This window comes from Pseudorasbora parva, chromosome 5 (genome assembly GCF_024679245.1).
Source record: "Pseudorasbora parva isolate DD20220531a chromosome 5, ASM2467924v1, whole genome shotgun sequence".
Classification (NCBI taxonomy): Eukaryota; Metazoa; Chordata; class Actinopteri; order Cypriniformes; family Gobionidae; genus Pseudorasbora; species Pseudorasbora parva.
In genome coordinates, this window is record NC_090176.1 from 15,411,136 (window position 1) to 15,427,433 (window position 16,298).

The 16,298-nt window shown below is 37.5% G+C and overlaps 1 protein-coding gene across 2 annotated transcripts in view; it reads left to right on the forward strand.

The window, feature by feature from the left end:
- epha3 (eph receptor A3) overlaps window positions 1-16,298 on the forward strand; it is a 144,999-nt gene that overhangs the window by 70,349 nt on the left and 58,352 nt on the right. For both annotated transcript variants that reach the window (XM_067443296.1, XM_067443295.1), the window contains exons 4-5: window positions 150-305; window positions 8,365-8,700. In XM_067443296.1, coding sequence (XP_067299397.1) covers window positions 150-305; window positions 8,365-8,700 — 492 coding nt within the window. The remainder of the gene's footprint in view (window positions 1-149; window positions 306-8,364; window positions 8,701-16,298) is intronic.

The following is a 16,298-nucleotide window of genomic DNA, read 5'->3' on the forward strand; positions in this document are numbered from 1 at the left end:
CTTTCCATTGTGTCCACCGATGCATATGGTCATGTGAAATGATTCGCTCCATTAAAAGTGGCAGCATAGTAATGGGGTAATGAATGGTCCTGTTGGCTAGAGTCTCCCAGCATCCTAATTTGTCTTCCCTCCCGTTGTTGTCTCCACAGCCTGCCGGCCCGGCTTTTATAAGGCCTCCTCCGGGAACGTCAAGTGCTCCAAGTGTCCTCCACACAGCTACACGCACCAAGAGGGCTCCATCCACTGCGGCTGCGAGAAAAACTTCTTCCGTGCAGAAGAGGATCCTGCCTCTATGGCCTGCTCACGTATGTGTTGCTAACCTAGATAACATTTTCTCCAGATTCTATTCAATTTAGCTTTACATTTAAAGAGAGAGTTCAACTTCATTGCAAAAAATATATATATAAATAAATAAATAAATAATGCAATTTCTGTCATCATTTACTCACTCTCATTTAATTCCCGATCTGTGGTACTTTATTCTATGGAACACACACACACACAAACATATTTTGAAGAATGCTGTAAACGAAACCGTGTCAGTACCTATTCACTTCCACCAGGGCTTGACATTAATATTTTTTTGCTTACCTGCCTGTGGCTAGTGGCTTTCCAAAGTTACTAGCCACTCAGCATTTTCACTGGCCACAATTTTGACATTGATACTATGGGGAAAACTTCCATATAGATATTTTAATATTATCTCAACTGGCAACAGGTATTTTAGGCTGCTATCACTTTAAGACCTGACGCACAGACAAATTATACTGTTACACATGCATTTTCTTTCTCATTTTCAGTTTATGTGAATATTTACCTACACTGGAATTATTTTGTGTGTATTTAATTGTGTTAGCATAATAAGCAGCATAAAAAACCCTCAATTTAGTATGAGTTGGCTTTATGTGCACGCACTTTGGGCATGCACAAAATCTGCGGGAATGAGTAAAACTATGCGCAATAGGTAAAATTCCACGCCAAAATTCAAGCCCTGTAACACCAAAAATGTTCATCCGGAGCAAACAAAACAAATGAGTGAGGGGAGGCGGGTTAATTTTGGAAGTGTTTCAGATAGCCTATTTCAGTATCGATATGTATTGAAAAAATCTGTTTTTGACAACACTACATTGCACTTAGTTTGTTATTTTAGATACCTTTATAAAAGACTGCAATTGAAAAATGTATATATTTTATATAAAATGCGTTTTATATGGATGTGTTACACGCTACTGCTGAAATCCACCTGCATTTGGCAGGTTGGTGGATGATAATGTCAAGCCCTGATTTCCAGTAAAATACAATGGAAGTCAACAGGAACTGAAACACTTTGGTTACCAACATTCTTCTAAATATCTTGTGTCTTGTTTTGTGCTCAGCAGAAGAACTGTGTTCATGTTTTGGTAGACTATCCCTTTTGGTATGGCAAATAACAAAATATCCACAATCATTTACAAGTTATGTTATTGTTCAGATAACTATTTATGTTACTTGAAACGCAGCGTTCCTGTTAGCCACACAGCCCTCAGAAGCGCCGGAGCTTTTTGAAGGATGATGTTTGTTCAAGGATTGATGAATTTGTGTTGGCTCATTCTGACAAAGCTTCCGATACCCCCTCTGCGGCCTTCAAGCTATCCTACCGAGAATAGTCCGTGTTTGCTTATTTTTAACCGTTTCAACCGACGGGCCTCCTCGGGTTTGCGCAGCGGAGCAAGCTAACTCATTCTCTTTTATGGAGAAGCACGCAGATGGTAGACAGATGCATGCAGCGACTGCCAAGCATTCCAAAACACATTATCCATAAATCATTGCATTGCTATCAGTGCTGATTCATATCACATAAAACCACCAAGAGCCTTATTGAATTCTGCGGCCAAGTTTAATAGGGTGTATCTTACGTGACATCCGAAATAGTCAGCACGTCGGATCATGCCACTCTCATGCGAGTCGCATTTTATTTTGGCTGTCAGAAGCAATACTGAGTCTTTATTTCCACTTAAGCACTCATTGCCAATGTTAGTTTAAGACTTTGATGGGTATAGTGAGAGGAAAAACGCTTGAACAGAGTGTACGACTTTAATTTCTCCACTTCATACTGTCATAGCCCTCGAGTTTATACATTTATCTTGATAGAATCTGCTCAGATGCAGGCAGTGGAACAGATACGCTTTAAGTGCAGCTCTGAGAGCGGAACTGCAATTAAAAGAAGACGATGCGCGATATTATCTGCAATAATTGCGGAAGGTCATTTTGAGTTCTTCAGAGTTGTTTTTTCTCTCTGTTTTGTGTGTATTATTCAGGTCATAGCCATATTATATGCACAGTTGTTATGTGAATTATTGCTTTGTAAAATTTGCAGTTTATGCTGCATTCTATGTCGTGTCAGTGAAGGTCGGCATTTAATCACTGATGAACGTTTCAAAGGCATACATATTTATGCCTGTTTTTAGTACGTATAAATGGACTTGTTTATTTCTGCCTGTCTCTTTTTTTTATGACCTCATAAAGGCGATATTCTGCAGCGTAAATCCTTGACGTGAGGGAAATGCCAACGCCGGACATGTTATATAATTGTACCACTTATCAAAACCGATGCAACCGTCTCCCATATGTCGCAGAGAGAATTTCATGGGTTTGTCATGTTGTGGTGGTGATTGTTCAGGTCGGCTTTAATATGAAGGCTGTAGTCACACTTCTGTGGGCTGCTTGTCAGACTGAACTGTCTGTGTAACGGATGGCTTACCCTGGCACACCTCACATCCTCTCGCTAACAGCCGAGCCAGTCTGTTAACATTACCTGCTCACTGTGATTTCTATTAAATGTCAGGATCAAAGGACGCCTTGCTCTGGCAAAGATGTTACCTAGTGACATAAAACTACTTTTTCCTCCTTCCTATAAAAAAGAGACTTTGTTTTATGTAATTTTTTATCTGTACTGGCACAGAAAACCTCCTTTTTTATGATACTCGTTTTTATATAAAGGAAAGATCAGGGATGAGTTGTAAAATGGAAAATCCACTATACTTTAAAATAGTAATTGGGATTGTTCAGTCAAATATGAATATTCTGTCATCATTTACTTAACTGTTATTTATATTTTATTTTAAATCAGCTGTATAGCTATTCAATTATTTGTCATAGTTTGAAATTATTTCGAATTTGAAATTATTTTCTAATAAACTAAACTAAATACTTTAGTTAAAGGGGTCATGCTTTGAGAAATCAACTTTTTCTTTAGATATATAAAAGGTCAGTGTAAAATAAGAATATCCTCTAAGTTTCAGAGATGAAAACATCCTTGTTAGTCAAACAAAGCTTTAATTGACTGCATCAGAGAGCAGCGAAACACTACCTTAACAGATGAAGAACGCCTAATCCTGTAGGCCCCGCCCACCGATTTGCGCATAAAATGTAATGGATAAATAACATAGGCCTTTGTGGCGCTAAACTTGTCTGGTTATCACCAGACCAAGCTCAATTTAAGATTGAAGCTCTGTATTTTCTACTGCACAAGAGGTGTGATCAACACTCTTAGAAGAAAGGGTTCTATATAGAACATTAAAAGGTTATATCGCTGCTACGTATTTGGAACCCCTAAAAGGTTCACTGCAAAAAATGCTTTTCTTACTTAGTATTTTTGTCTTGTTTCTAGTCCAAACATCTAAAAATTCTTAAAGGGATCCCCTGGTGTTGAGACTTGTATGGCTTAATATAACATAAATGATGTCTCTTACTGAATTATGTAGTAGAAAACCCATGAAATATCTACGTTATTTTAAAAATCGATTTTATATTTGGACCATGGGCGGCGCCATTTTGTTTGCGTTCCAGGTTGATGACGTAGAATGGTTGAACTCCTCAATCAGCTGGCGTTACCCGTAGCTATTTTTACCACAACGCAACTCGAAAATTGTTTCAGAGTTTAACAAAACCAATGAATTCCTTTGTAATTGTACTTAAAACACACTCAAACATACATGTGCACACAAACTCACCTACACAAGTCACAAACAGATCGGCGGGCGCGCACACGACAGACTGCTCTGTTTCAATCGAGATGTTGGGCTGCTCAGTCTCCACGACAGGGGCTGAATCTGAAATCGACCCTATACCCTTAAATAGGGCATTATTTGAAGGGACGGCCATTTGTAGTGTTGTCCGACACCATAGTGGACATGTTCGAGTGCAGTCATTCAGTCTCACGTTCACCGCAATAACGAGTGTACAGCCGATTTACAAACAGCTGTCCGACTTCACGCACTCAAACATACATGTGCACACAAACTCTCTCTCTCTCACAGACTCACACACACCCCAACAGATCGGCGCGAACACACACACACACACACACACACACACACACACACACACACACACACACACACACACACGCACTGCGTGCGCGCATACATAACCCTCAATCTATTCCCTGTGTTGATATCCTAGGTAGACTGTTGATATGCAGTAGATTAACTGTAATGCCTAATGTAACCAGCAGAGGGAAATATCTAGGTAGGACGATGGGATAAGGTAACGTGAGGAAGAGAGGCAGGATGTTTTGGTGATGATGCATGCGATTGAGAGAGCAGTCTGTCAGGTGTGTGTGCCGATCTGTTTGTGACTTGTGTAGGTGAGTTTGTGTGCACATGTATGTTTGAGTGTGTTTTAAGTACAATTACAAAGCAATTCATTGGTTTTGTTTAACTCTGAAACAATTTTCGAGTTGCGTTGTGGTAAAAATAGCTACGGGTAATGCCAGCTGATTGAGGAGTTCAACCACTCAACGTCATCAACCTAGAACGCAAACAAAATGGCGCCACCCATGGTCCAAATATAAAATCGATTTTTTAAATAACGTAGATCTTTCATGGGTTTTCTACCACATAATTCAGTAAGAGACATCATTTATGTTATATTAAGCCATACAAGTCTCAACACCAGGGGATCCCTTTAAAACAAGAAGTATTTAGTAGACAAGCAAAAGTAATTGTCTTGTTTTGGAATAAAATAATTTAAAATTCACTTACCCCATTGGCAGATTATTTAGCTTTTTTTAAAGCAAAAACTCTCTTAATTTTGAGTTATTTTTTCCCAAAACAAGACAATAATTTTTACTTGTCTAATTGTTTCTTAATGTAATAATTTTTAGATATTTAGACTAGAAACAAGACAAAAATACTAAATAAGAAATTTATTTTTTGCAGTGTTCTATATAGAACCATGTTTAAGTGCCAAAAGGGTTCTTTCTTGTCATTATAGACCTTTTTAGCATAAAAGGTTCTTTGGAGTATACTCAACTATACTTCTAAATAGAACCTTTTAGGGGTTCCAAATATGTAGCGCCGATAGAATCTTTTCTTCTAAGAGTGTGGCATTATTCAAATAACACTCTACGCAATTGGATAGTAATTCAATCAATCGGTTCTCTATCTGTCACTGTGTTAAACCCGCCAAAAGTGTACCAGGTGGATAAGCTAGACTGTGATTGGTCCCTGCAGTGTGTAACCGAAGCAGTTGAAATTAATGTGCAGGTTTCCAGACTGAGTTGCAGGGCGAAATCAAATCGCCGGCAGATCAGGCTGGGTTTACCCAGTCTAGCGCTAAACTGGATCAAGCTACCAAGCAATAAACATGCCGTTGAAGATTACAAAATATTGTGCAGTGCCTGGTTGTGGAAGAACACAGTCGCTGCATAAACTTCCTTCGGATTTCAATATTAGAAATGCATGATTAAACGTTATTTTCACTGAAGTTTCAGCTCACGTGGGTAAGACTTTGTGCGATTTCACTGCAGATTCTTTTGCAAACAAGAGATTGGATTTGCAGACAAAAAGATTAAAAAGAGATTAAAAAACAGTTCTGTGCCTTCTATATTAGATCCAACAGGAATGGTGCAACACATTTACCGTATGTGAGTAAAAAAAGTTTTTCATATGTGATGGTATTTATTTTTTACAGATAGTTTGATATCTGCTGATTATGTGTACGTGGCTAACTAAACATAATTAACAATAACTTACCACGTTGTCAAAGCTTGAGTACCCTTTGTATTTGAGTTGTTTTTGTTTTATTCCCCTGTGATTCGGGATCAGACTCTGGGTCGAACATGTATGGGTGAATCATTCCATTTGACATTTTTCCACATTAGAAGTTTTCAACAACAAAAAAAAGTGTACTGAAGGGGGAGTTGAAGCTCATTATAATTTGCAAAACTGTTATCCAATCATAGCAGTGGGCGTTTACTTTAAAGTCTTTAATGCGGCACATCCATAAAAACCGAGCATTTCAGGAGTTTTCAAAACCAGGGTAGAAAATAGGTAAAAAAATTACTTATTCATTATGATGTTTATGATGTAAAACCTTCATGACCCCTTTAATAAACATGTTGCTGTTCTTTGTAAAATTAAAGTGGCTGTTGAGTCACACTGCAGGGTTCCAAAAAATAAATCACAAAAACTAATAGTCTGTAAGAGTAGTTTAAAGGATCAGCCCTTTCAAAATGTTACATTTTAAAATAATAATTAATTATTAATTAATAATTTAAAAACTATTTTGAAAACCATCAGCTTTGTCATAAACACATCATAAATAGCAGTGGGCTTCAAATATTGTGCTGGAGAGTAAGAGGCTTTTAAATCAAAAAGGTTTAGAACCACTGGCATATAAGTCATATGTCTTTTAAAGTCATATACATGTGAAGAGCAGACTGATATTTAAGACATTCAGTTAAAGTCTTTCCCTCCGCAAGAGCTGGCAAATATGATTATAATTTATAAAATTACATTTTTGAGTGAATTATTCCTTGAGGATTGTTGCTCTTCTTTCTGAAAGTGCTTTTAAAAAGGCCAGTGTGGTGAATCCTGTATTTGACCTTGAAGCTAAACGTCTGATTTATTGTCATGTCGGAATCAAGGGAAAGCAACAGGGAGTGTTCTGGAATGTTCTGGAGCGAATTTGTGGGGGAGATTCCTTTGTGTAATGTTCTATTTCTTAATGTAGTATCAAATCTTAACTCTCCCCCACTTTCCTTCTCAGACAAAATGTCTGTCAAAATGATGCAGGTTCAAGAGGCAGGAAACCTTCTCTGAGCTCCTGGGCTTCAGTGTGTGAATTCATGTCAAATCAAACCAACCGCTCTTCCTTTTTTCAGTATCTTTAAGACAGACCTAGGAGGAATTGTATGTAATTATACCCAGAGGTCAGATATTAAATTATTGAAGTATTCTAAAATGATTATTTATTACAATCTGGCTTTGAACTTGTGTCCATCTCCTGACTTGAATCTGAAATTCCACTCTCATACACATATACGGAGAAGTCGTCACTTATTCAAATAACAGCTTGATGTCCAGGCCTGCTATTTCAATCAGTATAGAGCCCGCTGGCCACCCTTCATACCCCATTTTTTATCGGGACAATCTTTAAAGTTAATATAACAATCCAGCGAGGACACTTCTGAACTCTGGAGTAATTCTAGAGGCTTTGCCAACATTTTAACAAGGGGAAGGACATGCCTGCCTAAATTCCGTATCCATCCATAACTGATGGCTTTAACGATTAAACCCACACTTTTTAAAGTAAACGTACTTCCCCAGAGGGATGTTTTATTGCTCTTTCATAGCTCATGAGATTTAATGGAGTTCTCAGTTGTGTTTCATTTAAGTATAAACTTTGTCCCAGATGTTACTTCTGTCATCCCTTCGGAAAAAAAAGACAAAATTAGACTTTTGCTTGGGCATATATATATATATATGTGTGACTAAAATAAATGTAAATCTTGAAAGAATTCAATGAAAAATGTTTGAGCTCATATTGAGACCAATACAATTTTGAAAATGTGTCTCCATTTCCTCTCCATTTAAAATCACCAAGAAACTGTGATAGTCTTTGCTTCCCTATTGTTACATATATCCAAGTAAAGCGGCTTCTCGAACAAGAAAAAATATTAGGCGGTACTTGATTTTGTCCATCAAGAATTGATTGGACATCTCTGATCTCACGTGAGTGACAGGTTGTCCTGCCCTCGTCAGGGAAGAAAAGAGATGCTATTTCGAGGAAGTTATTTTGATTAAAGATTACATGGGCATGTGAATAAAACAAATATATAAAAAATGATGTTTTGCATGGACAAATCCATCTTTTCCATTAAAAGAACCCAATAAGAATGAATTGTCAGTTTTGATTTCATGGTGACTAATCTCATCAATGTCTAAGAGAAACAGTTTAGATGGTTTCCAATAGGTCATGATTGTATTTCAGTACAGCACAAATATTTTAATTGTTTTGCACTCTATTTTTATAGCTTGATTTAAAAAAAGAAAAAACGATGAGTAAATAAAGATTATACCATATATCTTCTTTCCACAGGACCTCCATCTGCCCCACGCAATGTGATCTCTGCTATTAATGAGACGTCAGTGATTCTTGACTGGAACTGGCCGGCTGACAGCGGAGGAAGGAAGGACGTGACATTTAATGTAGTCTGTAAGCGATGTTGGCCGGGTCCCAGACAGTGTGAACCCTGCAGAGGGGCTGTGCGCTTCCTGCCCCGTGACTCCGGTCTCACTAACACTACAGTAACTGTGGCAGACCTTCTGGCACACACCAACTACACCTTTGAGATTGAAGCCCAAAACGGAGTGTCCTTCCTGGCCCCCACGATCCGCCAGTATGCTGCAGTCACCATCACTACCAACCAAGCAGGTTTGTCTCTAATCCTAGCTGATACTATTGTTAAAAGGAATAGTTCACTTCACAAATATTCTGTCAGCAATTACTTAGAATCATATTGTTCTGAACCCTTTGTTGTGAAACACAAAAAGTGTATTTCTGAAGAATATCCTGAATATTTTCCATGCAATGAACTTGGACTGGAAATGTCAAGCTTCAAAATAACATAAAAACCCTAAATGTATTATAAAAGTACATACTTATTAGGTCCATGCATTTTAAGGGCTGTATTCCAAGTCTTCTGAAACCATACTTTTGTGTGAAAAAAGAAAAGAAAATGGAACCAATGGTGTTTTATGAAAAATGGCATAAAACATGTGCACCAATAATGCATTTATTTCTAATAATCAGAGTAAGGTCTTAATCCCTGTAAGATATTTACATGACATGAGTAGAACTCTTTCCTTCAGTTTACATGCAATTTTCATTATTCTAATAAGTATGGTCAAACCACACTCAGATAGGCATACGGTATGCATGTTACTGACCATTGCTTTAATCTACTCCCATCAAATTCAAAATACATTTTTATGGACGTACTGGATATTATTCACCGCCGTGATGAACAGTTGCCGCCGCGTTCTTCACTCTTCGCTGTCTGGATGAAGGTACTGAGCAGAGACTGTGCAGCTGTGAGCTGCGTTGAGAGAGTTTAGTGATTTGGAGGAGAGAAAACTTCAGAATAATGTCACAGAGTTCATTGATGAAGTTGATGAAGTAACAGCAGCCATATCACCCTGTAGCCAAAGAGTGGTTTCCCACTGAAGCTAAGCAGGGCTGAGCCTGGTCAGTACCTGGATGGGAGACCAACTGGGAAAACCAGGTAGCTGCTGGTAGAGGTGTTAGTGAGGCCAGCAGGGGGTGCTCACCCTGTGGTCTGTGTGGGTCCTAACACCCCAGCATAGTGATGGGGACACTATACTGACAAAGAGCACCGTCCTTCGGATGAGACGTTAAACCGAGGTCCTGACTCTCCATGGTCATAAGGAAGGATCTCCATGGATTATGCTGAACCACATTAGTTTGATCAAAGTATTGGATTAACATGAGGTAATGTTAAATCGCATTATGAGGGTGGATGTAAATATATAAATAAACCTGTTCCTGGAGGGACACTGTCCTGCAGAGACTATTCAGACACTATGCGATTTAAGTTTTACTAGGCATATTAGAAACTTGTAGCCTGGATGCTAGCTGAATTTTGCCCCGCCCACAACATTTGAGTTTTTTTTCTGGACTTGATCCTTTCGAACCAATGAAATTGTCAGGGCGGGCTTTATACGATGAAGGACATATGATGGACATATGATAAACAGTAACATAAGCATTCACGTCACCAAAGATCGCTTGGGATGATCACAAACTTATTCGTGTGTGCATTCACCTTTAATATTTCTCTCAAAAATGATCATGTTGATTAGCCTGACAAGCCAGACCCACATCAAGATGTTTGGTCTGGAAACTCACCATAGACAGGGCTCAATCCGAGGGGCGGGATAAATGGTTGTCTTTCAAACTCCCTCTGCACGCGATAGGATAGCGCTACACCAACCAGAGCAACGTGAAGCAGAGCTCGCTGACTGATTAAACATTCGCCGTATGTGGTCAGCTAAACTACGAACACATCTTCCCTTTTTAAGAATGACTTCAGTGCCGTTCTTTGTTCTTTTCTCAGAGAAAATCCAATTGAGGTCTTTCCTGGTTTGGTTGAAACACGCCCCATAATCACAGCCCAATGGAGCAATTTCAGACTCATATTCTGACTAGAGTTGAGTATGACCACGTCAGGCTAAGAAACTTGCAGACAGGTGTGTTAAGGCAAGTTGAAGGTACTACAGTTGGTACTACAGTTGAATTTGAACTTACTTTGTTAAAAGTATGTTCTATATAATATAAATATGGGGAGCATGAATGAAATTCAGACACACTTGATCAGCTATGTTGTTACTGCCATTTCTCCTAGCGTCAATTGGGTCACTTCAGTGCCATTCATAAATCTTCTCATGGCCTCATGGGATAGTAAAGTGTTCATTGAATGCACACTTCAAAATCTTGCCAGAAATAGTAGGTCATCCGGGTACATATCACCTACTGTTTTTCGACTACTATAAATTCGGACATGCTGCTCTGTTGCCGTACTGTGTTTCACATTCTATATAGTAGGGAATTGTTTGATTATGGGCGCAGCACTTGATTGTAGCTGGTTCAGTTCTGTTAAATTGGGGTTGGAGCTGAACTCTGCAGCCCTTCAGGTGCAGGATTGGACACCCTTTTATGTTGCAAACCTAGAGTATAGACTCGCTGGAAAAACGTGCCTATGCAATAATGTTTGATAAACTCCAAAATGTACCTATACACACAATTTACTGCAGTTTTCAACTGAAATAAAAACTAGTGGCAGTACAAAAACGTATTCTTTTTATATTCTTTTTCAACGATATTATGATAACAGTGGCAGATTATCGATTAATAAAGACTTATTTATTAATAAGCACAATATGATCACAAAACACTTTTACCATATCTCATGATTTCTAAAGAATACACTTCAATGTTTGCATCACATAACCAGCATGTGTATGGCTTTCCTTACATAGTAAACTTGCTCACTAGCTCACCTGGTACAGCACTGCACTTGCGATGTGAAGCGCTCATGTATGAGTCTTCGAAACTTGAGTCACGATAATAGACTTGTAGAAGCTTGCTAAAATGGCATGGTCACTTCAGAAAATGTGTTTTTATCTCAGGTTTTTTCAAACATGATAGGGCATTAACTTTCTAATGCCACTCGCTTGTCATTTCCATTTCCAAACTGCCGCAATAAGAAAACCAATCTAATAAAACATTGCCAAATTCACATTTTTCTCTTGTGGATAAAACTGAATACAGTGTTACGGCCACTTTATGGACACTTAAAAAGTGTTGCAAAACATGCAAGAATCATTGCTATATAATTTTGCTGAAATGTTGACACATTTTTCATATGTATATATAGGAATATAGTACACAAATAGTTAAAAAAAAATGTTTGACTGTCAAAGGCCCAGAACCCATTCATTATGGAATAGATTAGCCAGGATTTTCTTCAGATATAGACCTTTTGTGTTCCATGGAAAAAAAAGAACATCATAGAGGTTCAGAACAGCATGAAAATGAATGTGTGAACTATCCATTTAATCTCCCAGGTCTTCTAATGGGATATTATTAACACAATATTCTTAAGAATTATATTTAATTCAAAGCCACGTCTTAAAAGAAAAATATCTTCAAAGATTTCCATGATTGAGCGAAATGTTTTAATGGTCCCCTAAGATCGGTTGAGACATATTCACAAGACAATTCAATTTCCTCTCAGCGATGTGCAACAAAGCTCAAAATTCCATTTGGAAGGAAGAAAAGAACCATTTAATGCCTCCACAAGCCTATTGCTCATCCCGCGCTATCACAGCTGCCTGTGAACATATCATTCTGCAGGTGCTGGCCTCTAGTATAGCTGACTGAAGGTCACGACTCCTCAGGTTACTAAAGCAGAGGGATGCTGAACGGCAGGCCATCTGCCTCTCATTCCATGCAAACTTCCTTTGTGAAGACTAGTGTTTCTGTTCTCTAGCCCTGTGGGGCTCAGGCCACTGTCAGTTCAGTGCTGTATGCGGAGTGATAGGTACAGGTTCTGCCATGATGATTTAGAGTAGGCTTTGGTCCACAGCTTACAGGCTTTGGGGTCTGGTGTCATGAAATAGTAGGCAGAAGACAACTTGGACTACTAGAAGTTCAAAGGCTAGGGATTGATAGTTTTGCACCCTTTTACCAGAGGGAGCAGTTGACTTTGCCTGAGACCTCATAAAATCCTTACTGTCATTGTGAGAGGACTGTAGTATCACTCAGTAGATCTTTTATCTTCGGTTGTAGAGCAGATGCTGATTTAGCTGTGAAGAAAGGCGTCTTCTTTCAGAAAATACAGCGCTACAGGCCTCAGTGTAACACCATCAATGCTACATTGTATTCCCTGATTGAGTCGTCAGAATTTGTGGGTCATTCCTGATATGCAGAGCCTTTAAAAAACTCTAACTTTTGAGAATGGATAAAAGACAGTGTTATAATAAAAATAATTTCAGACATTCAGACTTTACAGTTAAATCATTAAAAAACATTAAATGTCAATAAAGAAAATAAAGTAGCTAATGACTAACTAAAAATATATATACTTTAATTTAGCAATTCAGTTTATCAAGTGAGACAGTAAAGATATGTATTATGTTACAAAAGCTATATAGTGTAATAACAAATTACATTTTACATTTTATTGCTATCTGTAATTATATCACAATATTAACGTTTTAATGTACTGAAAGAGATATCTTTCAAAACTTATTTCAAAAACTTTTAAATGGTAGTGTGTATTGTTAATTTAGTCATTACTCATTTTATCTCATGTTTAATTTTATCGAATTTTGGATTTTTTTTGTAAACTAGAAAAAGCAAGCCATTGAAAAAACAAAAAAAAAAAATTGTTTGAGCCGTTGTTTCCCTGCACAAATAAATTGTCCTGAAGAATGATAACATTAACAAACTGGCTTTTAGGATGTTACAAAATATTACAGTTATGGATATTGAGGACACAGGAAAAATCAATAATAACATTATTCCTAAAAAAAGGGTTTTGTTTAAAACATTTCAATTAGAGAAGTGGAAAAAGATTAAACAATAAATACTGAAATAATTTGATACATTATTTATAGTAATTAATATTTCATTTTAGGTTTTAGTGCATTTAACCTGAAAAAAAAAATCAGTTTAATATTTTATTCAATTTATAAAGACGGAGTAGATGAAGTCATAAAACATATTGCATTGTTGGAATGACCCTGATTATAACCACCAGATTGTATTGTGGGTTTAAGTTTTTTTCCTGGTTTTGCTAGGTCACATCTTCATTAAAGGTGTTTTTTTCTCTCTCTCTCTCTCTCTCTCTTCGAGACAAGGATTTCAGGTAACAGATTTGAGGCCTCTCAGAATGATGGCCAGTAAATATGGATTTAACGCTTCTAGTCTTTTGGTAATGTCTCAGAGGAACATTTTAAAAAACCTTAAATTGCATTATTTTTATGTTTTTGTCATTTGTTATTGTCTGTTGTTTTCAATGGCTTTATTACTCTCTAACAATTTATTAATCTCATTCAACATAAACGCTTACAATTCTCACTTTCGAAGGTACAAAGAAGCATAGTTTGACTTCATCGCTCTAGTTTACCATTTCCAGGCAAAGAGACCCATCATACACCGCACTTTCTGTTTTTGGAGTTCAGTTTTTTAGTTTGGCTGTTTCAGAAACCAAACCCAGGAAGATCGTGACCCCTCTCTGTTCCTCTTGCTATTAGACAAGTAATCCAGCTTCCTTTACTGTCCTATAAAACACAGACAGAACAAGGAGATGGATGTGTGAATGGCCAATCCACTGAGTCGGGCCTGCAGAGAGCACATTTACGAGGGGCTCAGAGGGCTGTCAGCGCAGCCCAATCCATCTAAACAGAGCCAGCATGTGCTCCGCAGCCCAAGGGAGACAGAACACGTAAGCTGCCCTCCATGTCAGGACGGTGCTTTCTGCTTGGCTCTCAACCTCATCAGAGCTGTAAAACATTTGTGTTGAGACCTGACAGTTCTGCCGTCTTAACAGGCTGCTTCACCTGACCTCTCAGACATGCCAGGGCAGAGCAGAGATTTTCAGCAAAGCCAGCAAAGCCAGAAGAGGGAGCAACATAACTTTTTGGAAATCCCAAAAGTCTCATTCTGCTGTGCCAAAAGGTTAATTTTGTTCTCCCTTGCACCGACTTAATTTTTTTTTTTACCAGATATAAACAGTATTTCATTTATTTGGGGCGGCAGTGGCTCAGTGGTTCATGTAGATTGTCTACAAACCAGAAGGTTGGTGGTTCAATCCCCGGTTCCACCTGACCAAGTGTCGAAGTGTCCATGAGCAAGACACCTAACCCCAGCTGCTCCCAACGAGCTGGATGGCGGCTGACATCGCCCTCGGTGTATGAATGAGTGAATGTGAGGCAAAATGTAAAGCGCTTTGGATAAAAGCGCTATATAAATGCAGTCCATTTATTGTAATTATTGTATTAAAAATCATCATTTAACTCATTAGATCCTATACGTACATGGGGGAGGGGGTCTCTCCATATATATATATATATATGTATGTATACATGTAATGTGTGCTACCATTGAAAAGTTTAGGGTCAGTAAGACTTTTTTTAAATAAAAAAAAAATAAATAAATAAATATATATATATATATATATATATATATATATATATATATATATATATATATATATATATATATATATATATATATATATATATATATATATATATATATATATATATATATATATATATAAATCTTAAGCAGCAAATAACCATATTAGAATTATTTCTGAAGGATCATGTGACACTGATGACTGAAATAATGATACTGGAATCCCTGTATCCCTGTAATCCCTGTATTTGCCATCACTGAAATAAATTACATTTCAAAAGATATTAAAATTGAAAAAAGTTAAAAAAAATATTTCACAATATTACTGTTTTACTGTATTTTTATCATATAAATGCAGCCATGGTGAACATAAGACACTTCTTTCTAAACATTGCAAAATCTTACTAAAACTAAAATGTTTTGAACAGTGATGTATGTTTATGTATCAATAATAATAATAATAATAATAATAATAATAATAATAATAATAATAATAATAATAAAGTATTATATATATTTTTTCCACCTACTAAGTAAATTGTCAATGGACTTGTATATTTCATTACAATTGCTCATGTCAACTTCAGAGAGGGTCAGATTATCATTCCAACAATTTGATTTAAACCATAAAAAATGTTGCCGCTCCTCCTAATTTTTACCGAAGCCAATTTTTGCTTGTGTTTGGCACTTGGCAAGTGCTAATTTTGGGCCCTAATCTGTGTGGAACTGTTTAGTTGGATCATGGCATTACAGACGTTTTTCCATGACTCATTCATGCATTCTTCACATACATTGTTGCGGTTGCCTATTCTGTTTAGCTTGTGGAGTTTTTTGGGGAGAAAGGGCAGGGAGAAAGAAAACGAAGGTCTGGCGCAGACATGGGCACCCACATTAATGCCATCCCTCTGTACCACATCCGCAGAGCCATGTGGAGGGCATTTTCAGACCGTGTTCTGCAGCATGTCATAATCTCGACAGCTGAGATTGTTTATAAATGCTTGTGTCTCCACTTCAGCATATTTGTGCAGGAGAATGACCGTCAGCCACACCTGTAAATGCAGAGCACTGGCTATAATACTCTTCTGAGGTTGTGGGTTCAAGCAGAATGTAGCAGAACAGCAAGGTCCCTCCCTTCTGCAATTTTCGTAACTGAATATTCTTGCAGAATCCCACATACATAATCGTGCGGTTCTTTTTGCTGTTGCTTTCTTATGGGAGGTTTGTGGGAACAGATGATTTCCTTTGACTTTAATTTGGAGGTGGTCTGCTCACAAGAAGAAAGCTAAGAAATATACACAGTTCCAAAA